The sequence below is a fragment of the Rutidosis leptorrhynchoides genome, unplaced genomic scaffold, assembly GCF_046630445.1.
Source record: "Rutidosis leptorrhynchoides isolate AG116_Rl617_1_P2 unplaced genomic scaffold, CSIRO_AGI_Rlap_v1 contig289, whole genome shotgun sequence".
Taxonomy (NCBI): Eukaryota; Viridiplantae; Streptophyta; class Magnoliopsida; order Asterales; family Asteraceae; genus Rutidosis; species Rutidosis leptorrhynchoides.
In genome coordinates, this window is record NW_027266532.1 from 46,685 (window position 1) to 72,938 (window position 26,254).

The 26,254-nt window shown below is 36.2% G+C and overlaps 7 protein-coding genes across 7 annotated transcripts; 4 read left to right on the forward strand and 3 right to left on the reverse strand.

The window, feature by feature from the left end:
- The first annotated feature begins 585 nt into the window (after positions 1-585).
- Positions 586-1,833, forward strand: LOC139882606 (probable small nuclear ribonucleoprotein F). Its single transcript, XM_071866894.1, has 4 exons — positions 586-598; positions 745-782; positions 1,065-1,129; positions 1,764-1,833. The coding sequence occupies exons 1-4, from the start codon at positions 586-588 to the stop codon at positions 1,831-1,833; spliced, it is 186 nt and encodes a 61-aa protein (XP_071722995.1).
- Positions 1,834-2,260: 427 nt separating this feature from the next.
- On the forward strand, positions 2,261-4,548 carry LOC139882600 (Holliday junction resolvase MOC1, chloroplastic-like). The gene is made up of 7 exons (XM_071866889.1): positions 2,261-2,333; positions 2,782-3,146; positions 3,555-3,660; positions 3,895-3,947; positions 4,038-4,169; positions 4,279-4,351; positions 4,463-4,548. Exons 1-7 carry the CDS (start codon positions 2,261-2,263, stop codon positions 4,546-4,548), a joined length of 888 nt encoding a protein of 295 aa, XP_071722990.1.
- A 720-nt stretch (positions 4,549-5,268) lies between these two features.
- LOC139882602 (uncharacterized) lies at positions 5,269-7,402 on the reverse strand. The gene is given in 7 exon segments (XM_071866890.1): positions 5,269-5,389; positions 5,584-5,689; positions 5,989-6,205; positions 6,311-6,384; positions 6,958-7,077; positions 7,191-7,258; positions 7,341-7,402. Coding segments are annotated over 7 exon segments (768 nt in total).
- Positions 7,403-7,802: 400 nt separating this feature from the next.
- On the forward strand, positions 7,803-8,986 carry LOC139882586 (uncharacterized). The gene is made up of 5 exons (XM_071866875.1): positions 7,803-7,946; positions 8,062-8,196; positions 8,401-8,505; positions 8,633-8,737; positions 8,822-8,986. Exons 1-5 carry the CDS (start codon positions 7,803-7,805, stop codon positions 8,984-8,986), a joined length of 654 nt encoding a protein of 217 aa, XP_071722976.1.
- Positions 8,987-10,017: 1,031 nt separating this feature from the next.
- On the reverse strand, positions 10,018-15,090 carry LOC139882603 (protein transport protein SEC24 A-like). Its single transcript, XM_071866891.1, has 12 exons — positions 14,068-15,090; positions 13,832-13,967; positions 13,476-13,666; positions 12,985-13,092; positions 12,681-12,884; positions 12,327-12,558; positions 12,101-12,250; positions 11,830-11,986; positions 11,234-11,361; positions 10,813-11,135; positions 10,537-10,725; positions 10,018-10,251 (listed from the first exon to the last, which is right to left on the reverse strand). The coding sequence occupies exons 1-12, from the start codon at positions 15,088-15,090 to the stop codon at positions 10,018-10,020; spliced, it is 3,075 nt and encodes a 1,024-aa protein (XP_071722992.1).
- Positions 15,091-19,785: 4,695 nt separating this feature from the next.
- On the forward strand, positions 19,786-21,264 carry LOC139882604 (B3 domain-containing protein At5g42700-like). The gene is made up of 4 exons (XM_071866892.1): positions 19,786-19,920; positions 20,123-20,253; positions 20,370-20,535; positions 20,980-21,264. Exons 1-4 carry the CDS (start codon positions 19,786-19,788, stop codon positions 21,262-21,264), a joined length of 717 nt encoding a protein of 238 aa, XP_071722993.1.
- Positions 21,265-22,559: 1,295 nt separating this feature from the next.
- Positions 22,560-25,315, reverse strand: LOC139882589 (F-box protein At2g26850-like). The gene is given in 8 exon segments (XM_071866878.1): positions 22,560-22,609; positions 22,612-22,746; positions 23,910-23,984; positions 24,126-24,304; positions 24,476-24,555; positions 24,634-24,890; positions 24,893-25,088; positions 25,091-25,315. Coding segments are annotated over 8 exon segments (1,197 nt in total).
- Positions 25,316-26,254: the final 939 nt, after the last annotated feature.

Below are 26,254 nucleotides of genomic sequence, written 5' to 3' on the forward strand. Positions count from 1 at the left end.
TTTCAATCATTTTATAGATAATATAGAGATTTTTAATTTAAACACAATTATTTTTAATAAATACCGATTACTTTTTTCTAACATAATAATTTGATTACCAATCAATTTCTTAACTATTTTTTTTTTTCCTATTCTTATATATTAAAATGGGTAAGTGGGCTCGGATCATGGCAAGGACTTAGCTGACACAGGGACTGAAGTTTCACGGATCCGTTCGTGCCTCTTTTAAGTATAGGGATCCAAATGGTATAAAATTCAGAGTTAAGGGATGATGAGTGTAATAAAGATATTAAACCGGCTATTTAGAACGGTTCGCAGTTCGATAGCTCTATTTGCTCTCAGACTCCAATGGCGGTGAGTACTTTGCTCATATGTGTTTAAATTTTCGATTTGTTTCTTAGTTTTTCCATATATGTTGTTTATGTTGTTGTTTCTTTTCTTTGATGAAGCAAATGGGTATATGTATTTCGCTTGATTTTTGAATTTTTGTTTTGTTTGAAATTATCGCAGACCATACCAGTTAACCCTAAACCGTTTCTGAACAATTTGACCGGAAAAACTGTCATCGTGAAGCTCAAATGGGGAATGGAATACAAAGGTGAGGTTTTCTGTTTTGGGGTTTCCCCTTCTTTATACTAATGGATGGATTTGGGATTTGCTGATTTTATAAAATTATTTGGTCATATATTGTTGGGATTTGGGAATTATCTTGAGCTTGATTTTGGTCGCTTTGCACTCACTCAGGTTTTCTTGCTTCGGTGGATTCCTACATGAATCTGCAGGTAAACCCTTTGTTTCTCTTTTACTTAATTAATATTGTAGTACTTTATTTCGTGTATTTGTATTTGTAGTGGCTCCATACCAATATGTTTGAGCTGAATCATCTTTTACTTATTTTCTTATGGTCAGTGAGCCGACCCTACTGCTATGTATTGTTTTAACTAGGGACATATGCTCGTATCTTGAAACTTGAGCAGGCTAGGCGCGATAGATAGTTTTCGTGTCTGTTTGAGCCTCTTTGATTGTACATTTGGTTTGCTAACATTTCGGAATTGCATATGCAGCTGGGTAATGCCGAAGAGTATATTGATGGGCAATTCACAGGAAATCTGGGTGAAATTCTGATCAGGTTTGTTTCTCAAAATTTGAGACTCCTTAATCCTTGCTAAATGTTTTTTTCTTCTGTACTAGATTTCTTTTCTCGTTTCAAAACACGAACTTTGTGTTAGGAACACTGTAAATGCTCAGAAACTCTGTAGTGAGACTTGTAGTGAGACTCTAGATACCCTTTTGATCGTTTATAAGCATACTGAGAAAAATTAGGTAGAGGTATGTTGTTCTTTAGGGTTACCGATGCTGTTGTTAGCTTGTCATTTCAGAATGGAGTCTGCTTTATACTCCCACACTAACCACTGCTTTAAGATACGGCTTCTTCTTAGTGCTTATGCTTCGAACCCCATAACTTTTTTTATCAACTTTTTTTAAAAGCTGTTGGTCATGATTCATGAGATTCTGCTGCTAGAGATTATATGCAATGTTTGAGTGGATCTCCTGCTCAGGTGTTAGGAGGGAGAAATGGAGACTTAAAAGCAGAAAACAAAAATCTTATGAAAGTAATAATTGGTTTTATTTAAGGCATTGCCATGTTCGGCTTAACTACATGCTATGTATGGGTACTCGGTACAGTTTTGAAGAAATTTTAGTATCTAAATCCTGTTTGGTCGGACTGACTTCATATCTGGTTTGGTGAATATTCTATGCAGATGCAACAATGTTCTCTATCTTCGTGGTGTACCTGAGGACGAAGAAATAGAAGATGCTGACCGGGACTAGCAATTGTTATTATATCAAATCTGTAGTTCAGCTCCGAAAGCTGCTACATTGAATCATTACCAATCAAATCTTATCGTCAGACAGGACTTGAGCTTTGATTTTTATGTTAATGTAACAAAGACTATTGTAGTTCTACCTTGTTGGTTTTGAGTTGGTGTAACAAATTTGAATCAAACACATGACATGTTCTTTGAGAAAGTTATTCTGACTCCAAATTATGTGTTTCTGGTTGGAATGGAACTAATAGCTATATGCTCCCTTTTTTGAAATGAATGAAGTACTATTTTCAGCTTTGAATAGTTGTTACTCCTTCCATCCAAAATTAAATTAGATGTTAATTTAGAGAATTTCATATAAATCAATAAAATATATTTTTTAGTTCATTTTTTAATATAATTATGATTGTATAAACTAAAAAATCTTCATAATGGATATGTGGGTGAAGATAGTGAAGTTTGTGAGGAATAGTATATGGAGATATGAAGATGAAGATGATGAGGGTATAATAAAAAAACATAATTAATGTTTTTTAAATTTGTCAAAATTTATATTTGTGATAAAAAAATTATATTTATATTAACATTTAATTTGATACGGAAAAAATATTTTAAAAAGATATCTATTCGAAGAAGATAGAGGGAGTACTATATAAGCTACCAATTTTCGGACAATTGATTTGTACCAAAAGATTAAATTTTTTCCTGTAAATTCTAAAAAATCTTGGGTATATATATATACAGTGAAATTAACTAGGCTATGTAATTAAAAATTCCAAAGGAAAGGGAAATGAAATTGGCCGAGTGAAAGCCGAAAGGCATACATAAACATCAATTATTCTGTAACTCTTTGTCTCCCTCTTCTTTTTCACACTGAAATTTTTCATGGAAACCCTCTATGCACAACACCCACCACAACAATTCTATCAAAAAACCATTTTTATGAACTCAGTGTTCATTTCCAAGCTTAAACCCAAAACCCTTTCATCGTTCTTCACTTCCTCCAATTTCAAGCTCCTTTGTACTACTACTGCTACTACTATTAACAGTATTAGCGACGAAATCGTTACACGGCCCAAAAAGTCTCGTGTTTCGACAAGGGTTAAAGTTAAGATTACGGTAGCTGATGCTGGTGTTTTCAAAGAGAAATGGTTGGAATCTCTCTCTTACCCTTTGCCCCAGAAAGAGGAAGGGAGCGAGACTGACCCGAGTTCGAACAATGCGGGTTCGGACTGGGTTTTGGGTATTGACCCGGATGTTTCTGGTGCCTTGGCGGTGTTGAGACCTGATGACTCTGGCTGTTCTTGCTCTGCTCAGGTAAATTTCGGTCGCCTTTTAGTTTTGGTTTTTGGCTGTGGATATGAGAATGTTGTCTTTGTAGTGGCCTAACTAAGCTACTTTTTAAGTTTGCAAGGTTCAGAATTTTGAGGGAAAGTTTGTTTTTTTAGCTGTTGGTTAAGTTTAGAAAGGAAGTATAAGCTTTATTTCATTGTAGCTCGAGTTATAATGTTTGTAATTCCATTTCTGTTACGATTTTTTATCATTTGGGAAAGAGTTTTGGTCATGTAAATGGGGTTCGAAATGAGTTTTAAGCTACTGGTTGCATCGGTCTAGCTCTTGCTTGATCAGGATTTTACCTTGTTTACCTAAACTGGTGATAGTAGGTAATTCTTCATTTCACTTGAGAGGCCAAAGCTAATTGTTGTCGTTTTAATATCTCAACAGGTATTCGACTCGCCTTACTTGCGAATGCTGGTCGGAAAAAGTGTTCGAAAACGATTAGATGCCAAGTCTATTGTGCAGCTTATCCGAACTATAAATGCTCCGATCGGTATTCTCATATTTCTCTCTCTCTCCCCTTTCACAATTTATCTATCTATGTGTGTTACTGTGCAACAGCTATAATATGAAATGTCAAGTGTGGTTTTAGCCTCTGATATGTATCTTTTCTCGTGAGTTGAATGTACTTATGAACATAAATAATACTACATCCTTGGTCATCTCCTATAATATCTTTTATCTGAATTTTTTTATTTTTCCCCCAATTTTTTAATTATTATTCCAGGAACTACAGTTTATTTAGAACAATCAATCCCATTTCCAAAAGATGGGAAACAGGTTCGTGATTTCACTCTCTTAGACAGATTTTTTTGCTTGATTCTCCAATAAATTGGGAACCAAAGATCATTTGCTATTCTTTAATTCAAGGGATGGTGGAGTGGAGGATTCAACTATGGAATATGGATAGGGATATTAGTTGCGTCAGGGTTCACTGTTGTTCCGGTGCCATCCTTCACCTGGAAGAATGAGTTTAAACTCTCAGGACGAAGCTGCACAAAGGTTGTCCCTTTTATTTTATACGGAGTATGTTGTGTTGTGTGTCTGCTTATAAGTTTATGTTTCATTTCTTCTGTAAAATCTTAGAATAGCATTTTGGTGTTATTGACAGGATGATAATCGGAGGCTTGCATCGATGTTATTTCCATCATTGGATTCCCAACTGAAGAGGAAAAAGGACCATGGTAGTAGTTACCTAGCACATTTAAGAAGGAACGAAAAAACGAACATCTTTTTTAGTTCAACGGATGAATCCTCTTTAGCTTCTTATATAGTTATATTTGTTATATATGCAGGAAGAGCGGAGGCTCTACTAATTGCTGCGTATGGAAAAGGCCTTAAGCTCCCAACTGAGAATTCCTCAGAAGACGAAGAATCTTAGTTAAATTTGCTTTGAATGCTCCTATTTAGGGTATCATGATTACAACAAATCAATGGAGAAAGAAAGCTTCTCGTGTACTCGATAGCGTCTTCTCTGTGATTGATTCTCATGTAGATTGAAGAAGCTTCATTTGCTTTCATTCTTAACTCTCTTGGAAATCTCATTAGATTGTAAGTTGTAATTTTATTTTAAATTAACTAACCATTCTTGATATTCAAACGAAGGTTATTTTTGCCATTTACGAAAGATGCTGCGTTGCCATACATGACATCAGCATATTAGTAACGTCTGTTTAACAAACTTAACGGCTAGGGAAAAAGTGTAGGTTTGAGAAGAACTTCGGGGGATCCTTACCACTTCTAAATACGAGAGGAAAAATAATTATATACGTCAAAACTCAGGGATCTTTTTGTATTTTATCATTCATTGTAAATTTTTATTTCGGACATGTCTATGTACACGCCAAAAATTACTAGCGTGTGAACTACTTATACAGAGATGGACGGATTTGCCCTCATTCACACAGCTATCTTTCAAGTAAAAGTTGCTTTGACGAAAAAGACCTTTTAAGCAGCATCCGATATTATATATAACAGTAAAAAGCAGACCAAAACTCTGGGTTTACAAAATATAAGAGTCACTACCATCTCCTTTTGGTCCTCAACGATAATAAAAGCAGACCGATGCAATACTGATGTTGTACATTGGATTTAGAATTTGCTAGTTGAGGTTGATCTCGTATATAACTCCTTCAAGATTTCCGACAACTGATCGGGTCCCGTCTACTTCATTTATCAGCATTCCGTGTCGAGCAGCTTCATTAAGAACCAACGCATCCATGCTGCAAAAGCAAGAAAAAAGGACTTGTTAATAGAAAAAAAGAAAAAAACCAGAGGAAGATCCTACCAGCTACTGTTTTAAATTTCTTTCAAATTTAATTAATTAAACACATCACAATCAAACGAAACGAAATATGTATGATTAATCTTGATAAAACTTCTGTAAACCAAACGAAATATGCGAGAAAACACTTACACCTTAGCTCTTGATACATAACCAAGAATGAATTTTCGTTTTCCTTGCCCTCGGAGGAGTTGTTCTACAGTATCAAAAAGCAAAGGAACACTTGCCTGTTGGAAGCTTAATTATTGTCAAGGACATTTTCCGTAGAAAGAATTGATTTAAAAAAACATAGGGATAGGAAGCACGGATTCGGCATCTTACCAAAATATAGCATTAACAAAAAAAAAATGATTTATTATCAAAAAATTTAAAAAACGATTTGACGAAATGCACGCTCTGATGATAGCAGTCGACAATCCGAGCATTTTAAGATTATAGAGCATAGATTGTATGAACCACAACACCAGCAATGTTTACAATCTAAATTTTGCATATTCTTATAACATGGTTCAAGTAATAATGTTTTTTGAAGGATATAAATATCAGCTCCAAGGACTAGATCGAAACCATCAGGGTACTTTTTTGAAATTTGGTTAATCTGATCAGTATTTCCCCACTCTAGCTTCTCCGCAGCTAATTCTGCAGACGAGATGTTAAAAAGACATCATCATCACAAATTTTTCTTTCAACCAATTATATTTTCCTCACCAGTATAATCGGAAGTTGCATGTAGGTCTATATTTTTCTTCAATATCTGAAAATATATAAACAAGATAGATAGTCAAACTTTAAAATTATCGAAAGAGAAAAATAACATTTGTTGGCGTTCCCAGCACATAAGTTTTTCTGGAGACCTTGCCTTGAGTACTTCGTCACTATGGTCAGTTAACACAACTTGACGGCAAAATCTGCTGCAAAGGACCCCCGTAATACCTATATTTCAAAATACAGAAATCAGTTATATATAAGCAAAGATGCCAGCAGTAAGTCTTTCAAGTCAAATATGATTCTGATAATGTAATTTTTCAAATAGCTTTCACTAGCAGATAAAATTATCCTTGAACATCAGCTGGAGCATAAACCCTCTCAATTTAAGCCTCCAACAGCCGACTATAATAACAACAACGAAGTGAAAACGTTCAAGTTTTTAACTTTTTGATTGCACTTTTAACATCTCCTGCGAGTAAGTTCTTTGAAGCTTTAGCTTCCAACAGCCGACTATAATAACAACAATGAAGTGAGAATTGTTCGAATTCTAAACTTTTTTATTGCACTTCTTAACATCTCTTGCGAGCAAGTTCTTTGAAGATTCAGCTTCCAACAGCTGACTATAATAACAACAACGAAGTGAAAACTATTCAAATTCTAAACTTTTTGATTGCACTTCTTAACACCTCTTGCGTGAAAGTTCTTAAAAGCTTCTTTTGAGATACTTTATTCAGAAACTATACTGTCAATACAAATGGCCATATTTTAGATAAATTGTGTTCAAAGATGATCACATACCAACTCCAGAGCCTAACTCAATAACGGAACACCCTTTAAGCATCTGAGCATTTCTCGAAAGATATTCATTCAAAAGCATTGCACCAGGCCATACTAATTGCCCTGTCAAATCAAAATCAGCTGTTTTTTTTTTTTTTTGCAAATCGTCAGTAAGTATGCAGCTTTGAAATAATCAAACAGATTGAAGTGAAACAAAAACAATAACAGCAACATTAAGATGAAAAGTTACTTACTTGAAGCAGATTGAAGACAGTAGAGCTCAAGAACATGAGACCCAAAAGTGAATTTGGTCAATCGATAACTGCAAAAAAAATGGAACCCCAAATGTTTAAACTTACTAATTACGAATAAAAGACAATCCTTTGAGCTTGAAAGTGACTTACTCGTCATTGAGGAAGAACGATTCTAAGCACACTATTTCTTCTTCTTCCTCTTCTCTTTTCATTTTGCTCGCAGACAAATAAAAATCGACGCAAACCACAATTAACTAGAGTTCGAGCTAATTGAACGACCGGTTCAAGATTTGATTCGAGTCAATAATCTTATTTAGGATTATGAACCGAAGCTTAGACCGGCCCAATAGTGAAATAAGGCCCATTGAGCTCCATCTTGGTATTGTTCATTTCTCTCTGGACGACTAGGATCAATCAAAATCGTCTTAAACCCTTTCTTCTTCAATAGCCGATCGCCACCGTCCTCCGCCGCAGAAAAAGGCCGACTCTCCAATCTCGGTACGTCTCTTTCTTAATTCTGAATGCTTGTTCTGGGTAATGTGTTAATGTTGAGAACTTTATTGACATGTGCCACATTTTTTTTTTCACTTCGACATTTTGTCGAACAGCTGGATGGCATTACTTCAACATGGAAGAAATGCAATTAGGCATATTGTGAAGGACGCGAAAGTAAGCTCTTCGGATCGTATTATCAACCCATTATTATATGCATCTCAAGGAATCAGATACAGGAAGCTGGAAATTATTCTGACCACGGTAAGCAGATTGTAAAAAGCTATATTGTTCCATACTAATTTCCCGACGCTAGTGATGTAATTATCGGTTTCGATTTAGTCGTATATAAGCAAGTGGTTTGTTTATATGGATTCAGAACATTGAAAAGCTTGGTAAAGCTGGAGAGACAGTGAGAGTTGCTCCTGGATATTTTCGGAACCACTTGATGCCAAAGCTGCTTGCTGTTCCAAACATCGACAAATATGCATATCTTATCAAGGAACAACGCAAGGTTCTTCCCTGCTTCTTCTTTTGCACTTTCTGATAAATTACGTTATCAATTGATTTTTTGTTTTGAGATATGTGTTATTTGTCTTTGTGAATTAAATCGACTATTAGCAAACTTTGCTCGTTTAGTTAGTATCAGACTATAGGGATGGTTTCTGAAGCTCACAGGAAGCTTATTAATGCTAGTCCTATTATGTAACTTGATCAGATTTATCAACCTGAGGAAGAAGAGATTAAGGTAGTTAAGAAAACTACTGAGGACAGCACAAAAGAATATGAGAAGGCAGCAATACGCTTAGAGAATGCCCGACTGGTTTGTAGACTATCTTGATAACTTACACTTCTGGTTGTCTAATTATGTTACTTTGATCTCCTCCTAGCTGTTTGTCCTTATTAGGTTTCCTCTTACATGCAACTACAAAACATGTTTTTGTTATTAGGTTTTGAGGAGGCAGATTGATAAGAAAAAATTCCGGGCTCGTGCTACGGAAGATGATCCCATAGCGTTGTATTCTCCTGTCACAAAAGAAGAGCTTGTGGCTGAGGTATAATGTTGTTTAAGAAGTTGTTTCCACACATTTCTTGTTGAGATGTGGACTTTGGCTAATGAAGCATTTGATATTTGGCAGGTGGCAAGGCAGCTGTGTGTGAGCATTGAACCAGAGAACGTGCATCTTCCTACACCATTGTCAACTTTCGGGGAGTTTGAGGTACCATTGCGCTTGCCAAGGTCCCTCCCTTTGCCTGAGGGAAAGATTAACTGGACTCTTAGTGTCAAAATCCGTGGTAGATAGATTATGCATTCCCAAATGGATTGAATGAGTTTTTGGTTGTGTTTCTTAGAAAGATTGATGGTGTAGTTTACTTGCATAATATATTTGTACTACACTCAAATTAATTCATGTGCTTCTGTCCTGAGAAATGCCCTCTCTGCCAATAAAAAGCTCTTCTTCTTGCACTGTTTTTTGAAGCATTGTCTCACTCTCACTCTCACTCCATTAGGATTAAATTAATTAAGTCAAAACATTGAACATAATCTGGCATAATGAAAAAAAGTCGACTCAGTGAGCTGACTCGCCCGAGTTGCGAAATCTTGCAGGCTTCCCATAAACAGAAATGATAACCGAACTTGCTAATTCATCGACCGGGCAAAATATAGGATAATTACATCATTTATTCCTATTTTTTGCCTAATAATTTCGATGAATTCGTGGAATTGTGAATTCTTAATCATGCCTCGATGCATTCATTGATAAATCAAATTAACTACGACTTTTGCCTTGAAATTTCTTTACTATGATTCAAAGTTGACAGATCATTCATCCACGGAACTTCAAAATAACACTACTATATCCCAAATAAAAAATTAAAAAATAAAATAAAAATTGGTACACAAGAAAAATTAAAAAAAGAAGCAAAATCTGTTGGCCAAAAAGCTATCACATACAAAATTGATCGGTCTTAAGCTTTTCAATATGAAATGAAGGGACAAATACAATGAGTTCGCTAAAATACATGTGTCCATATTTATTTGAACCTTGTAATGAACCAACAAATGTGCTTTATCATATAAAGTAGTCGACCTTCAATGACTTTGCATGACCACACCTGGCTGAATACTGAGAATCAAAACACAGTCACTATAATTCCCTTCCCTCGTGCGCCTATCATAAGAAATGAAGTTCACCCTGCAGAATCAAAACAAGGAATGTTTATGTACCACGGACATGCTTAATATCTAGCTTCATTATGATTTATCAAGCCAAAGATCCACGACAAAAAAAAAAAAAAAAAAAAGAAAGGCATCCATGCTAGAACCTGTGATTTAAGTATTTTGCTGAACTTGTCGGTGAATTTGTAGAAGCCAGTCAACATAACCAGTTGTACCCCCAATCTGGTCCTCAACAAGGTTGGCAAGAAGAAAGAAGCCCTCTCGTGGTTGTTCACCTTGTCTTACAAGATGACAAAGTTGATAATATGATGGGTCTCTTTCTCTAAATTTCTCGAGTATCTTCATTAGCTTTCTCGACTTTTCATTGTCATACTCACCAAGTATTACCTGATTAGGAACACAGATTCACACGGTCAATCAGAAAGCACCAGAAAAAAGAACAACATTTCAAGGATTTTTTAAGTTCCTTCAGAGTTAAAACATTGTGGGTAAAATGGATAGAGAGCAATTGGTAGGTTAGAACATTTTACTTTTTCCTCAAACTTAACAAAAGCCATGAATATATGTTCTAACAATCCTTGGTATTATGATATGGAGGTAGTATAAGATTTTAGCAACTCAAGGACATTTTATACTAATAGAAGAAGCATACTGTAAAACGAGGAAGCATACCCTTGATAACTCAGCTGCAAAGTCTGGTCCAAGAAGACTCTTAGATAACTCAGGATCGAGCATTCTACCAAACCATAGAACAAAGCGGAAACCATCATCATAAATATACAGGCCTCTAGAATCCAAGCTCTCTGCCATCAATGGTAACCTCTTCACAACGTCTTCGAATTCATTAGCTTGCGAAGAAGGCTGCATATATCAGAAAGGATAAGATCAAAAGCTTTAGCCACTATCATTTCCATGGAATGATCCAACAGAATGGTATGTAGTTTTTACCTTTGAAATATACTCGTCTAGTCTAACCAAATTGGGATATAAAAGTTTCAACATTTTTTTAACAGATAACGCCATCATGGTAAAACCAGCTGCACATCGATCATCAAGTTGAGCATCAGCATACCCTCCTCGAAGAGGGGTTGATCTACAAAGGGCTAATCCGTACAAAGGCAGAAATTTCAGAGTCTCTGGATATATCATTCTAGATCCCAAGCGATGCTGAACGGCATAGAGATTACGATATTCTCTCAGAGCTTTTACAATTCTTAGAAGTACAGAATTTCGAGCATCTTCCAGCTTAGTGGTTAATGTTTTCTCAATTGCTGCCAACATTTGAATCAATTAAAACATAATAACATGATAACTAAATGTGAGAAATCAAAATCCACAAGTAGAAATGAACGTACTGTTTGGTACTTACCTAGCCTAGAAAATAAAGAAACAATTGCACCAGTGTCAGCTTGACGGTACATCTCCCCTAGATCTGCAACTGTTGGAGCTGCTGCTGTATGTATTCTAATCCGCCTCTCTCCACAAGATGCGGTGTATCTTTTTGCTGTTAAGGAAATTTCATCCACAGTTGTATTCTTTTCCGTCCCAGAATTTCTCAGGTAACAATATTTTTAAAACTTCAAAGTAAAAGTAGCAAACCTCATACTAGAAGATAAAGAGAGGAAAAACGGAGTTTGGGGGAAAAAATGTATTCTGTCAGCTACATATTGGAGAAAACATAGAAAATATATTTTCTATGGGGGAGAAAACAAAATCTTGCATAGAGAAATCAATGAAAAAACCCATCAGGAAAAGAAACATAAGTCTGATAGAAACTAAATGGAAAAGTGAATTGGATATTCACCGGATATTCACCCAGGGAAGACGGCACATTATAACATTTAAATGGCTAAATTAATTTCCTTGTCACAAGGAAATATGACATACCAACACAATTCTGGACAAAATTCAGATATGCACGAAGAGAAATGCATTGGTACTGAAATTTTTTCATTCAAAGGATACAGCAAAGCAACTTGGAAGTACACTGTCTGAGTCGTCAATAACGTCTCTTCAAGTGATAACTGCATTGCATATGCTTTATCACAGTCCGTAGCTGGAAGTGCTAGCAAATCTGTGGACCTTAGCATAAAGTTCCCGTGATAAGTTGTAAACCGGATTCCTGGGTGTAACAGACAAAAAATAAAATCAGCATACCCCTAAAAAAATCATGTACGCAGACTAGCTGGTGCATATGATGACAAAGACTGCTTTAGCGAAACAGGCAAAGGCTGACCTTTCCCGCATCTAACGCGCATGACAGCTTCCCAGGCAGTTTCTCTGGTAAGATCTCTAGATAATTCATGCTTCAACTTCTGTCCATGAATAGCTGATTGGAAGCCTGGATAGTAATACACCTGACCTCCAGTATATTTGGCAAGTGTTCCTAAACAAAACCATACAAATGTAAGCACCAACAACTAGAAGCACAAATCACCACACGAAGACCTAATTATATATACCTAGGGAGGCTATATCAATGTATTTGTCGCTAAATGCAAATACATCCACTGCAATCTGGTATTTGGTGAAATCAGCAGCCATTTGTTTGTAGAATGGATCTTCTGCTATTCTTAATGCATGTTCTTTATCGGTTCCATAAACACGAAGATCGTCTCCACGTAATTTTAGGCGTCCAACACCAAGAGATGGCATAGTATTCTGGAAAATCAGCAACTTTCCACCTAGTTGGCTCTGCATGGACGAACAGAAGATAAACAAAGAAGTCAAAATATGATCCGAAAATTCTACGTTTCTCTGTAATAGGGGAATAAATTCAAAAATGACTGTTTCATGGCATTAGAAAAGAGACACACCATAACCATGAACGCGGCTTTAAGAGCAGGGCCAAAGGCAGATTCTAGATTCACATTGTCTTGGAACATGGAAGGCAAACTATCAAGGAATGTTTCCACCACACTTTTTGATTCAGACAAGTTGACAAGGAGATCATCAGGCAATGGAAGAAACATGTCATCCAGATCCGAAACCACCATCATTTGAGGCTGTGTTAACGAGGACTGTACGTGCAAAAGCAGAATTGTGACTTGCGTTATTATTAACACATTTGATGATACAAGGGGAGAAAAGTTCCCACATAAACAAAAAAAAGGCACTTGCCTTCATATTGTAAAAATGAATTGTGCTGTCATATGTAATAAACCCAATCTGTGTTCTGGGGTAGCCTGGAAGTTCATCAAGACACGACCTAATAGTTTGGGCCACAACCTGCAAAAAAGGATGCCATGTGTCAAGTCGTCCTTTTATTTGTTCTTCTCTCCTTTAAAATGCACCTCTTTACCACCTAAACGCTACTATCTATACAAGTATGCTCAGAGATCTCAGTTTACCAGAACAAGGTGAGAAAAGTCTAGTCTTTCTTTTCACAAAAAGCTCTAAAATACAACAAATACGTCACTAACGTGAACATCTAAGCTTTAAACGTGACAAGCAACATTCTTTGGAGCAGAGCACAAAAAAGAAAAGGGCTACATTGTAAACCCGTCACCTACTTTTTCATTACAAATTTTTCACATTAACGGAAAATCAACAGGGCATGCCTTGAGAAAAGGTAGATCAGTTACAATGTAATGTCAGCCAGAAATATTTACCTCTATCATACCGCTCCTTCCTGCATTCATTGAAACATCAATAAGGAAAAAGTATAGTGGGGGCATCGGCGGCCGCACCATGTACTCAGTTGGAGCAACAAATTCCACACTGCCCTTTGAAAGCTCAGGCCGCTGATCTAAATCTATTCTTCTGCCAGTGGCATCTAAATGTGCGAAATATTCACCAGGAACTGAAAATAATAGTGTTACAAATATTAATATCTCTCCATTGCTGAATTAAATGAAAATCCCAATACATCACCTGTCAAATTTCACTTTGAAGATACAACTTATTGCAAGCATGAAGCTTTCAAACACCTCAAAACAGCATAATATTTTTCAGTTCCGAGCCTTACCATCATTAAGTAAAGAGCAGATATTGCAACGCCATTTCCTTCCAGCATCTGTAAAGGTCACATATGGATTCACGTATGTCCGACACCTTCTACAACGAACAATGCCACCAGCAAAATTGACTATTGGCACTTCATCCTGAAAAAAGAATATTCAAAACAGATAGAAGCAAATGAGTCTAGCACTAAAATAGCCATATACATATATTAATAGATTTTGAAAAGTGAAATATACCAACCCCATCTGTAGCTTCCGCAAGAGGACAAACAACTGCTCCAAGGGGCAAATGCCACCTAGACGCCAAAGATTGGGAGTTGGGTATAGCGCTAGTAGTGAGCCGCAAAAATCTAGGACTACAGTTCAGAGGATACATCTCAGCAAATGACTTTGGCTCCACATCACCATCCAATGGCCGTGGCAATGCCTTAAGATCAAGACCTGGTTCAATTGATCCAGGAAGAGAGGAAAGAGAAAGCGAGCTAAACTCCTCCGCCAACCCTTGAATGCCAGCTAATGGAGGTGCAGACCCTGGATATTGCATTTGGTCCCTAGAATAAGCACCCATGGGAGCTGCAGAAGAAGGTGGGTATAAACTTCCTGGCTGAGCTGGAAAAGGAGGCGATGATGTTGGTGGAGCAGGTGAAAAACCTCCTGGTTGAGAAAGAAAAGAAGAAGCCATAGTAGGAGCTTGTGTCATAGGATTAGGCTGGTTAGTTACATATCCAGGCAACGGCGGCTGCATATTAGCTCTGGGACCAGGATAAGAAGAATCAGCATGAGCAAAAGGCAGCTGAAAGTTTGGTCTAGGAACACTGCCAGCAGGTTGAACAAAATTTACGCTTTGAGGGGGAGTTCCCATAGGCAATGAGGAGACTTGAGTCTGTGGACGATAAGAGCTAGGCGGCGAGCCCCCGGGAGCTTGCAAGGGTGGTCCATGTCCAGGTGCGACTTGAGCAGGTGGTGGAAATTGCGGTGTTTGAAAACGTTGGTAAGGTCCAGTTGCTGGCGGAGCATATGCAGTAGGAGGAGCAGAGACTGACGGATCGTTGAACCTGGCAGGTGGGCTGGGTCTAAAAGCAGGCGTGCCAGATCCCATCTGAGGTCCAATTGATGGGGACGGTAAAGGATTCTGGCCAGGAGGAGGTGGGGTAGGTCTGAAAGCAGACCCCCCTGATCCAATCACTGGACCTGATGATGCAAAAGGCGTCATTGGTGGAGGTCTTGCTGGAAAACTTGGACGACCAGGATTTTCAGTCCCCATGATTTTTCTATTGTCCACTTAATCAGCTTGTGATGATGGCTACACTCCCATATACAAACCTGACAATAGAAAAACTCTATGAATGAGACAGATCCTAAAGAAAATGGATACACAATCATAAATCATAGTTCAGACTTCAGAACGTGCCTAGAATATACTACACGACTTGAAAACAGCTCAGACATCATCTTCAGATCCTATATATGAAACTTTAAAACTTATCCAAACAAATTCTCAAAAAGGACAATAAAACAACAACGAAGACAGGTAAAATATGTATCTTAATCATATTTTTCTTATGCTTCAGAAATCCAAAAGAACAGCTGAGATAAGCTTAATACCCTAGGATAAGCTGCCCAAGTCTTCTAATACGACCTAACAACTCAAGCAATTAAGTGAAACAATAAATCACAACTAAACTTAAGCATAAGCACCAATACATCTATCAGAATAATAAGAAGGTATAACAAATAGTTATGAGAATTCACTGGTAAAAAATCAGCCCTATAACTCTTACACGAAATTAATCGGAGCCTTCAAAATTCACAAAACGCGTATCTAGCCTGCTACTATAGGTGATCAAACACAACGAAAATTACCTGAGAATAGAGAAATCGCCGAACAAACAGGGAATTGTTTCTTCTGCTTCAAGCTTCGAATCCGATCGACCAATTGAGCGTGAGTCAATAGATCGAAGCGTTGAAAATTGAATCAGAGTAGCTCTAGATCAGATTGAAGATGATTGGCGAAGCAAATGTTAGTCTGAAATCAAATCAAATCAGAGATGTACCATTCTCTCTCTTTTTTTTTTTTTGTTTAGTTAAAAGAATTTCCTCTCTCTCTCTCTCTCAATAAACGAACAGCAAAGCAAAAGAGTACTATAGCAAATCAAAGATGAAGAGGATCCGAGTATATGATGACCCGACCCGATATTTTTTTAATACTACTATACAATCTGAAGTTAAAAAACGAAAAAAAAATGCTCATAAAAATCTACAAGGCCCACCATTGTCAAAAGGCCCCATATGATACAAAGGCCCACCGGATCAGATTTCAGAGGATTGATTTGGGAATTATTTTTTATGGTGAAATACGGGAGAAATTCCTGTGTACATATACGTCAACATTAATACACCTACATATCAAAATTTGATTTGTATAATATTTGGAATTCGTGTGAAATAAAACATCAAATTCATCCGTCGTATCAAGGTTTACAATTTCTTTATAAAATTTATAAATATAATTAAATCTATTATGCATCCCAAAATTATACATATCAAGTTTTTATTTGTATGTATAAATTATGACATGATACATAATGTGTATTCGAGAATTTCTTGAAATACAGTTAAACATTTTCTGTTAATTAATTAATGGTCTAAAATTCTATCAAGAAAAATAATCAAGGGCCAAACTTGTGCCATATATATACTATTGTGTACGTTGATAGATCATCATGCATGCAAACGTGAATTGGATTGATGGAAATTAATTTTACGATTTATAAATAGTTGGAAAACTAAAAATAATTAGTAACATACTTAAATAAGCAAATTACTATTTTGGAAATTATCCATCGTTATTTATTTGAAGACTGTTTTGAGGTTGTTAATCAGTTAATTCATTGGTTTCTATCTACTTAAATAAATAGGGTAAAGAAAAAATATATTAATAGGAGTTAATTTTTAATCGTCATCTAGAATAAAATCTCCCTTTTCATTATCTTCTTTGGAGGACAAAGAAAAAACCAGAAATTATTTTCTTGTAGAAGGTTTTCGAGCCTTTCTTTTTCACGTTTTAGGATTATTACAAGCTTAATTGCAATTCTATGGTATCTTTGATTTCACATAGCAAAAGACATAAAAGTTCAGAGTAGGACTTATATATGAACTTTGGGATTGTCCAACCTCATTGTCCAACCTCATAAATTAAGTTTTCGAGGTGTGGCCTCCCCAAAATTCATATATATATTAGAATCATCCGCCATAATATTTGATGGTGGTGACATAAATCAAATAACATCGTCTCAAATTATTTGATAATTCGAGACAAATCGCGACATATGTAGGTGTGTGTCATATTCGTTGAATTTTAAAAGTTTATTCATTCATCAATTTTTTTCTTTCTTTCTTTAATGAGGTAATTAATTAATTAATTAATTGGAGAACATTACAATGTCAAGCATCTTGGAGCTAGATTGTCATCTTATATGTAATCCAATGTGTTTTATTTGATTACATAAAGACAAATCATTAGTCTTCGGATCATTGAGATCCAAAACACATCCAATATTAGGCATATTAATTAAATATTTGTCGAGTACGAAATATTTCCTATATAAGTGATTAAAATTAATTAGTTATTTTATAAGATCATTAATAAATTTTCCTTAATTTCAATTAACTGAGGCTAATCTCTATTTCGCATTTGTTTTCAGGAATTGATCGATCGTATATATCATCTTCTACTTTTAAAAAATGGCACTATCTCCTCTTCACGTCACGATTGACAATTGTGGCTACATGAGTGTACCTTCAAGCCCAAGAAAGCACGAAAAAGTTTTCTTCCATCACAGTGCACCTCCGTCGCCAAAGGAAATTCAAATCCGAGAAAGACCTCTAAAATCATCGGACGAAGAGGAGTCGAATTCCGACGAGATCAGTTGGGGTTTCGAAGACGATCCGCTCGAATTCGACACAATTAAGCGTAAAGAGAATGACAATTCTTCGTCTGATCAAGAGAATGAGAGTTTTGTAAAGGCTTGGAATGGGTATAGGCAGAGGCCACGTGGAGAGTCACTACCTGCCATGTCATTCGCTGACGTGGAGCTCGAAAAGATACAGGTCAAACCACCTCCGTGTCTTCACTTTGTCGGAAGTCCGAGATCTCCGACGTCGGTGTTTAAGTTTCCGTTCATGCGTCAGAATTTGTGGAATGACAATTATGACCCTTTCATGGAAGCCTTAAAGAAACAGTCCAAGAGGATAAAAAGAAGAAAACACATCGACGGACTCGGTCAATGTTTCCTTTACGATCTTATTACAGAACTACTTCTTCCAAAAGTCAAGTCAACGAAGACTTGATCGAAAAGCCCAATAACGAAATGGCCCCAACGAAAGAGGAACACTCAGGCCCATTATTGAAGTTGAGCGAGCCACGTGGCGTTGTATATTGTCGAAGGACGAGGCTAGTCAAAGTCGGTCAAGAAAAGTCAACGAAGTCAAAATGGATGAAACCAACTACAATATTGATGGGTGGCGGTGGTGGCGGCGGCGGATTGGAGAAGAGCGGTGATAATATTGAAATTGGATGTGGGGCCCACGGTGGAAGTAATAAGAAACGTAGTGGAAGTAGTAAAATCAAAAAGTTTTTGCTAAAGATTATTTACGAGAATAACAAGCAAAAAGGTCAAATCAGAACCGGTTCGAAAAAGTTGAACCGATTTACAGTCAAATTGACCCAAATCAAAGAAGAGGATGAAAAATCAGATCATCATCAAATGGCCCTCAGTCAATATAAGCAACTTAAGCTCTCCTTTGCATGGGAGGACATGCTGGGATGAAATATGTGAAGTGAAAAAATTAACCAAAAATCAATTTTTTTTTTTTGTTTCTCCCCCTTCGATTTTTGGGTTTTTTTCGGGTCATATATTTGTATCATAAATTATTTTTCTTTTCTTTTTTTGAATTTTTATTTGTGTCTGAGAGCACAAATAAGCACTCCACAACTAAAGTATATGATTAGTTGGTATGTGAGGAAATTATTTAAGACCCTTTTGATTATGGGCATGATGTATTCTTTCATTTATTTTATTTTACAAGGAATTGATCATTATTTTTTCCTTTACTTTCTTTTACAAGAAATGATATTTGTTACATCGAAACTCTCGAAAGAAAAAAAAAAGTTACATCGACGGATAAAATTTATTTGATTATGGCTTAATTTGTTTCACCTATTGAAACGATTATTTTTAAAAAGTAACTCTCTCATACTTTTTTATTTTTTTAACTTTTGACTATTGAAACGATTTTATTTTTTAAAAGTAACTCTCCCATACTTTTTTATTTTTTTAATTTTCTAAAATTAAAAAAATAAAAGATATAGGAAAAATAATTTTCAAAAATAACTATTTAAGCGGAACCTACAATTGACTTGTGAGTACATACTCTAGACATTTTTCAAGCCCGTTTTATAGCAGACAGCTGAGGAAGAAGACTCACTAAACAAATTATCAATAGGCCATAACAAGGCCCAAAATGCATTGCCGCCCAAAGCAAATGTGAAGATCCAAAAACGGCTGCGTTTTGAGTTGTCAACAAGCCTGTAACTCGGGAAAGAAAGAATCGTATAATATGGCTATTGGTTAATCATGACGTCTATTCTGTGCGAACCAATTTTCCTTGTAGAGACTCTGTCAAAATGTGCGATACATGGATAGTCTCGAACTCTAATAGGAAGATATGAATGGCATGTTTGAGAATTTATTTTTCAAAAAATTAATTTGGACGTATCTGTCCGAAAAAATGAATTCCTAACATGATTAAAGCCCAATTAATCATTAATTAATGCCATTTAAATAGCCTGATTCCCGGGTAGGCCATATGGGTTAACCTCAAATTTTATTTAAAAAAATTTGTCCACCTTTTATTTTTCGAATCCAATTTTCCTTGTAGAGACTCTCTCAAAGTCAAAATGGTAGCTTCAAAGTCATGTTCATACGAGGAGTTTCGCCGGAAGAGAGTGGAAGAGAACAAGAAGAGGATGGAAGCTCTTAATCTTCCATTACTCTCACTTGCTCTCCGTAACTCTTCCCCTAAGACATCTCTCGTAAGATCATCTTCCTTCCCCGAAACACACAAAAATTAAATGAAATTAAAAAAACTCATTTTGCCAACCAGGCGTGGCCAAATGGTTATGACTTTCGGTTCCTGAAGGAGTGGATTTTGGAAATATAGGTAGATTGTATTAGGAATTTATAAAATAAAAAAATAAAAAAAACTGATTTTTATTTGTATTTTGGTTTGGACAGATGAAAAAGGTGAAGCCTCGTAATGCTACAGTTCAGAAACAAGTGGTGGAGGTCAGGAGGTCTGGTCGTATTGCGAATAACCCTTCACCCGATTATAAAGAAATCGTCAAAATTGAACCTAGAACTAGAAGGTAGTAGTATATCAAAAACCAGATATTTGTAAAAAGTTTGTTCCTTTATCGCAATTTTCTGCCTAATGTAGGGAGTAGTATTTATTTAAATGTTGTGTGTTTTGAAGGGTTTCTAGTGGAAGATCAACAAGGGATTTGTCGAATCGGTTGTATGCATCCGATGAGGCTAGAGCGGATGCAATGGAGAGAGCAGAAAAGTTAGAGTCAGAATTGGAACCAGCTGGTTTCCCTACTCTTGTTAAATCAATGCTTCAATCTCATGTTTCTGGTGGATTTTGGCTGGTAAATAAATTTACTAAAGTTGATTGTGCATTCCCCTTTCTTACTATTGTATTCATTTAGTGTTTGGCTAGTGACATTCTCATTGTGTGTTCAATCTAGTTTTTTGTTATTTAAGAAAAGAATTTTAGTGGTTCTTTAGTACTAATAGGCTGAGCTTTAGTCATTTTTATTGTAGTGTAACCAAACTTTGATCAAATTTGCATATAGCTACTTAACTTTCTAAGTTTTCAGATGGAAAGGGGTACTTGATGTTCCGACGATCCAGCTAGCATATTGCATGTTGGATTTTGGCAAGTGTAAAGTGCTCCTTTGCCTTATGATTTCTTAGTTCTAGTAGCTATATCAGTGACTAGTTGAACTTTGCTTATCAGCAAAGTTGACTACTTTTCATGATATGTATTTTGTGGCGATGACTGAAGTTTGAAAATGATGAGAAACGAACAGGGCCTTTCAGTCAATTTCTGTAGAACGAGCCTCCCAAAGCACGATGGCTATGTGACCTTGGTTGATGAAGATGGTGATGAATCCGAAGCTAATTATTTGGCCCGGAAAACCGGCCTTAGCGGCGGCTGGAAGGCTTTTGCGGTTGCTCATGATTTGGCAGATGGGGATGCTGTTGTTTTCCAAGTTATCGGACCAACCAGGCTTAAGGTATTTATTTATATACTGCTCTTTTTAAAAAGCCATGACTTTGCCAATTGTCATACTTCTTTGGTGAGGAAACTTTAGGGGAAGAATAATATTGAAACTTGTCCTGGTAGGTTTACATTGTGAGGGCGAATGAACCGGAACAAAGCCAAGACGCGTGATTCATCTAAATATTATGGGGCTTGCAAATAGGTACATCTGACTAAATTCCCATCATTAGTATATGCAGCCATGATTTCTTGACTTGTTTCGTCCGGGCATTGCATTTGCAATTTCCCTTACCTAAACTTTCCTATTGATTGTTCATACCTCTGTTATCAAAAGTAAAAGTTTGTTCCTATAGACATCTATAAGCTAAGAAGCTCTCTTGTCTAATTAATTTCGATATTAGTTGCAGGGATTCAGAACGTGTCATCTAGGAATGAGTTCTTTTTTTGTGTAGGGTAGACTCCAAAAGGCAGCTCAAAATAAGAAAACAAGTGAACTCTCTTATCTTAGGTTGTACTTATTGTGGACACTATTATGTGGGAAGCTTAATGAATTGGGTTTGGTGTTCTGTTTTTCACTTAAAATGTTGTGTCCCGGAGTTAAATGTCGTTTTTCTCACCTTCGTAAAGAAAATAATTGCTTGCTGACAAAGAAATATGAATTTCACACAAAGTTGCATTATATGAGCCTAAAATAGTGTAGAGTTAAACCAGAATTTGTGGAGAAGATGATTCTGGAAGTCTGTCAGATGCGACGTCTGGCAATTTGTAAATCATGACATCACGTCCGCCATTTTCGAAGGTTGATGACGCCAACGTCTGCATTTTCAAGAATGCCCGCACTTTAGATCGCTAGTGCTGTCAACGTCCGCATTTTCTGTATTCCAGATTCTTATCCCACATAACTTCTCCGTCAAGAAACTGGATTATTCTAGAGAAATGAAAAAGGAACCAAAAAAAGAAAACTTGTAACTAAGGCTAGCGAAAGCTTTGTTTGGCAATACAACTCACCAGCCCATACAAACAATGTCGGGTGTTTGGATTACGTTGCAATCTAATGTCGAATGTGAACAAACAATTTTCGGGATTTCCAGAAAGCATTGTTACATGAACAAATTAAGGGATTTCCTTGATTGAAAATCAAGAACTAAAATTTCAATTATAGTGGAATCGTACATGGTGTAGTACATTTTTTTTACATGGATAGGGATTTAACGAACGGCTTTCCTGCAGATCGAATCTAGCTCCATCCAAAAAATCAAAACGGGAAATTAAGACAACTAAGCGACCCCTACAATAATATTCTTGCAACGTCCGGAATCAGTAAGCGGCGAGCAATCCAAAGAATTGCTGTGAAATGAAATCATTCATTCATCCACGAAAAATGGTTTATTCCAAGACTTCAGTTGGCCAAAGTCTCTTCCAGATAGAAATCTCCCTTCACTCTTAAGCTTTCTGATTCCGCCATAAAAACCATCTGCCTCATTTCCTTCCTCTCTGTGTTCTTTCCTGTCTATGGTCATAAGTCTCCATCGTGAACCATGGGTGTACTGATTAAATTCCAACATCACCGTGTCTGTGAATACTCATACAAACAAAACTCAGATGAATACACACAGTATGGCCATTAAGAATTTCGACCCTGGTTAGCATATACATTACTTCTTTGTCAACAGTGATAGATGAATGAATCATTAACTAAAGAATATCTTTAGGAGAAGTTTCCTATCTTTAAACCTATTTCTTCACGTTTATCTTTCTTTTGATCATAGCTAGCCATGCCAAGACGATATTAACTTTCAAGTGATGTAACAGGACTAGTGGGTTACTTTGACGTGCCATTGTCATAAGCTTTAATGCATTAGAACTTATCATGGTTGCAGACAGGACAGAATAAATTGGAAATATGACATTCAGAATAGCCCCACACAGAGAAAAGGAATCCAACAGACTTGTTAAAACCATTTGGATTTTTTCTTTCAATGTGGTTGGTCATAAACATTCCACTGATACACAAGTTATGATGATGTTGGTAGATATCGTGGCACATGACAGTGATTTGTCTAGGGGACCCGTTAAGTGGCAAAAGAGATGACCCATACAGCCATAATATGGAAAATTATGGATTCTAGATAGATAAGTTGTCCAAGATGGGGACTCAACTTTGAAAGTAAACTTGACATTCTTCTCATCCACAATTCAAAAGAGGTAATTGTTGCTTTCAAAGATAATTAAAACTTATCACAAATGTATACTGCATCATTAGTTCCTCAATCATTATTTCTCATACTTTCCCTAAGTTAAGCAAACATGTCTTCACTCTTCAGTAGGTTTTATGTCAGTTAAGTGACCATATTGCATCTGAGTTTGCCATTTTCTACGTTTACCCTCCAGGCATTTCATAACATCGCAATCAATCCCTTCTTTGATTACTATGAAAGACTAAAATCCCTTGTGAAATGATGATGTTTACACCTTTTACACATTATTTCGTTATTTTATTGAAGAGTAGTATAGATATTTGAAGGAAAAGCATGCTGACAGCAAGAAGTAAATCGTGGTTTGACCGAAACCTTTTTGGTATTTTTGAAGCATCAAGGGGAAAAATCTAGAATATTGTCCATCATTGATAAACAAGAGCAAGCAAAGCATCCCATTATATTAAGATTCCAAATTCTATTTTCTTTTGTTCCATCTAGCAATCATGCAGAATAATTAGAAGAGATGAATATAACTCACCACTATTATGACAACGACAGTAATGTTCATTCCCATCACATGATTCAAGGTGACCAACAACACCATACCACCAACCTGCAAAGAATGGCATAAAATACGAATGTAAACTATGCCACTGAAAAAGGTAACCTATTTCTTAGTATTGGTGACATTAATTAGCTCACTTAGGCATACTCCGATAAATTAAGTTAGGAAAAAGTTCAATCAGGAACGAACCATAAGGGAATTCTTTGTTTCTTCTCCACTGGATCTCAATGTGATCACCAGGTTTTAACTCATTCAAACAATCAGAGATATGAAGATCGTGGGGTGAAGTTTCAACAGGTGGTGCTCTTAGCCTTTCCCATGGCACACAGTTTTCTACAGCAATTGCTCTCCTTCCATGGGGTGGATACCTGAAATTCAGAAAAAATGAAGAAATTTTCAATCCAAATATGCCTTAAATTCATTTCCTAATCAATATCTAACAAAATACTTGATCAATAATATGTCTTTCTTTGTCTTGAGGGGTGACAATACTATTATACATAACAGGGAAAGTTAAAGGTACCATCTTTCCAAATTACCTGGCCTGAAAAGTATCGGTTCGAGAGTCATAACTGACCTCAGCATCATAACATGACAGCATGAAACCAACATGCCCATTCTGCATAACAGGAAGAAATAATTTACAATTGGACAAAAACAGAACCAAAAAAGGGAATTCAATAGTAAAGCATACTACCTCCCGGTTATAGACTTGGGCAGGGAACCAAAACTTGCCAGTCTCAAGAGCAATATACCAACCCATGATTGAATCAACCGGCAAAGAGCTCTGCTTGCTGAAGTTATTATCATCAATCCTTGATCTAATCCAAGAAAATGTTCGAACTAGAGAGATCAGTCTCAATAACCCACTGTGCTTGCCTGGTTTGTCATCATTGCCAGAATCCTTAACGTGGCGATGCCAGCCTCTATAAGCAGCATGACCAATAACTCTACCCATTTCTGCTTTATATGCTTTTCCCATAAATGATCACTAGTACATTTCTCTCTTAAAGAGCTACAAACACCAGCCATGCTACACAATCCTGAAGGAGGCAGCCTCTCAAGAATACATTCTAAGGCCAAATCAGGTATGTCTAGAATGGATAACTGACCATTCTCCTCAAAGTGTTCTACTTTCGAAGATAACAATACGTTCTCTTCTTCAGAGACATTCTAGAGGGAATTGGAATTCTAGTACTCAAGCTACAAAAGGAAAAATCTATGTTGCTGCTTATGAAATGAGCTGATGATGATAATGATTTCCAGAAGGAGAGAGACAAGAAGCTCAAACTATTTGTCCATTGTGGGAGAGTTATAAGAGAGAGTGGATTGAAAAAGAAGAGGAATGGAACACAAGTGAAGAACAAGTAAAGTAGCATCACAGAAAAGAAGGATTTTTTTTTCTTGATTTGTGGACAAGTTTAAATTTTTGTTTTTCCTTTTTTTAGTTAAAAGAAAAGAAAAAACAAAAATCCCAATTGTGGGAAAAATAAAAGCAATGGTTCATAAAAGAGTACAACCTCAAATTGTCTTCTTTCTTTTCTCTTATCCTCTCATCATCTCACACAATCCTCAACTCCCCCCACCACCTTCAAACAATGGCAACAATATGTGATCTTCAATAACACAAACACCTTATAAACATAAAATCATAAAATCAAAACAAAAGATAAATTAAGGGTTTTTTTTTTTTTTCCTTTTTCTGATTGGTTTGTAGAAGCCCACCAAACCCTAGCAGTGGGCCTCCACCTTCCTTCTTTAGTGTATATCAGAACATAAATGAAGGATGTACGGTGTTTGTACAATCTTTTCAAACAACAAACTTTCTCAACACTACAAAACAAAAACAAAATCAAATCTTTAAGATGAATGAACAAAGTGTGGTAATGGGGTTTTTTTTTTGTGGAGAGCTTTAAAGATCTGATATGGGTTTTCACTGACACCTGGAAATCTCAAAGATAACAACTTCAAAAGTCTAGATGCAGAGACCCATATCCTAAAAATCTCTTCTCTGTGTTAAAGTTTCAATCCTTTTTTAATACAGATCTTTTGGGAGTTGGTATTGAAAACACACTTTAATTTAATAAGGTGGTTCCAATACCAACAACCAATCTTTGCACCCAAAAAGACAAAACCAGTATATTAGTATTATTGAGAGAGAGGTCTAATGAAGAAGAAGAAGAAGATGATGATGAATTAAAAAATTGTGGGGTCACCTCACTTATCTATAAAATTCTCAATTTTTCTTTTTCTTTGACATCAAATTTCTATGAAGAAATTTAAATTTTTGTTAAAACTAATTAGTTCTAATTTACTTT

Coding starts and splice junctions, on each gene's coding strand:
- LOC139882604 (XM_071866892.1), top strand. CDS start 19,786: ATGGTAGCTTCAAAGTCATGTTCATACGAGGAGTTTCGCCGGAAGAGA. Junction 19,921..20,122: donor CTTCCCCTAAGACATCTCTC/GTAAGATCATCT, acceptor TGGTTTGGACAG/ATGAAAAAGGTGAAGCCTCG. Junction 20,254..20,369: donor ATTGAACCTAGAACTAGAAG/GTAGTAGTATAT, acceptor AAGGGTTTCTAG/TGGAAGATCAACAAGGGATT.
- LOC139882603 (XM_071866891.1), bottom strand. CDS start 15,090: ATGGGGACTGAAAATCCTGGTCGTCCAAGTTTTCCAGCAAGACCTCCA. Junction 13,667..13,831: donor CTGCTCTTTACTTAATGATG/GTAAGGCTCGGA, acceptor TATTATTTTCAG/TTCCTGGTGAATATTTCGCA. Junction 12,559..12,680: donor AAGCCGCGTTCATGGTTATG/GTGTGTCTCTTT, acceptor TCGTCCATGCAG/AGCCAACTAGGTGGAAAGTT.
- LOC139882606 (XM_071866894.1), top strand. Junction 783..1,064: donor ATTCCTACATGAATCTGCAG/GTAAACCCTTTG, acceptor TTGCATATGCAG/CTGGGTAATGCCGAAGAGTA. Junction 1,130..1,763: donor CTGGGTGAAATTCTGATCAG/GTTTGTTTCTCA, acceptor TATTCTATGCAG/ATGCAACAATGTTCTCTATC.
- LOC139882586 (XM_071866875.1), top strand. CDS start 7,803: ATGGCATTACTTCAACATGGAAGAAATGCAATTAGGCATATTGTGAAG. Junction 7,947..8,061: donor TGGAAATTATTCTGACCACG/GTAAGCAGATTG, acceptor ATATGGATTCAG/AACATTGAAAAGCTTGGTAA. Junction 8,738..8,821: donor AAGAAGAGCTTGTGGCTGAG/GTATAATGTTGT, acceptor GATATTTGGCAG/GTGGCAAGGCAGCTGTGTGT.
- LOC139882600 (XM_071866889.1), top strand. CDS start 2,261: ATGGATATGTGGGTGAAGATAGTGAAGTTTGTGAGGAATAGTATATGG. Junction 3,147..3,554: donor GCTGTTCTTGCTCTGCTCAG/GTAAATTTCGGT, acceptor ATATCTCAACAG/GTATTCGACTCGCCTTACTT. Junction 4,170..4,278: donor CAGGACGAAGCTGCACAAAG/GTTGTCCCTTTT, acceptor TGTTATTGACAG/GATGATAATCGGAGGCTTGC.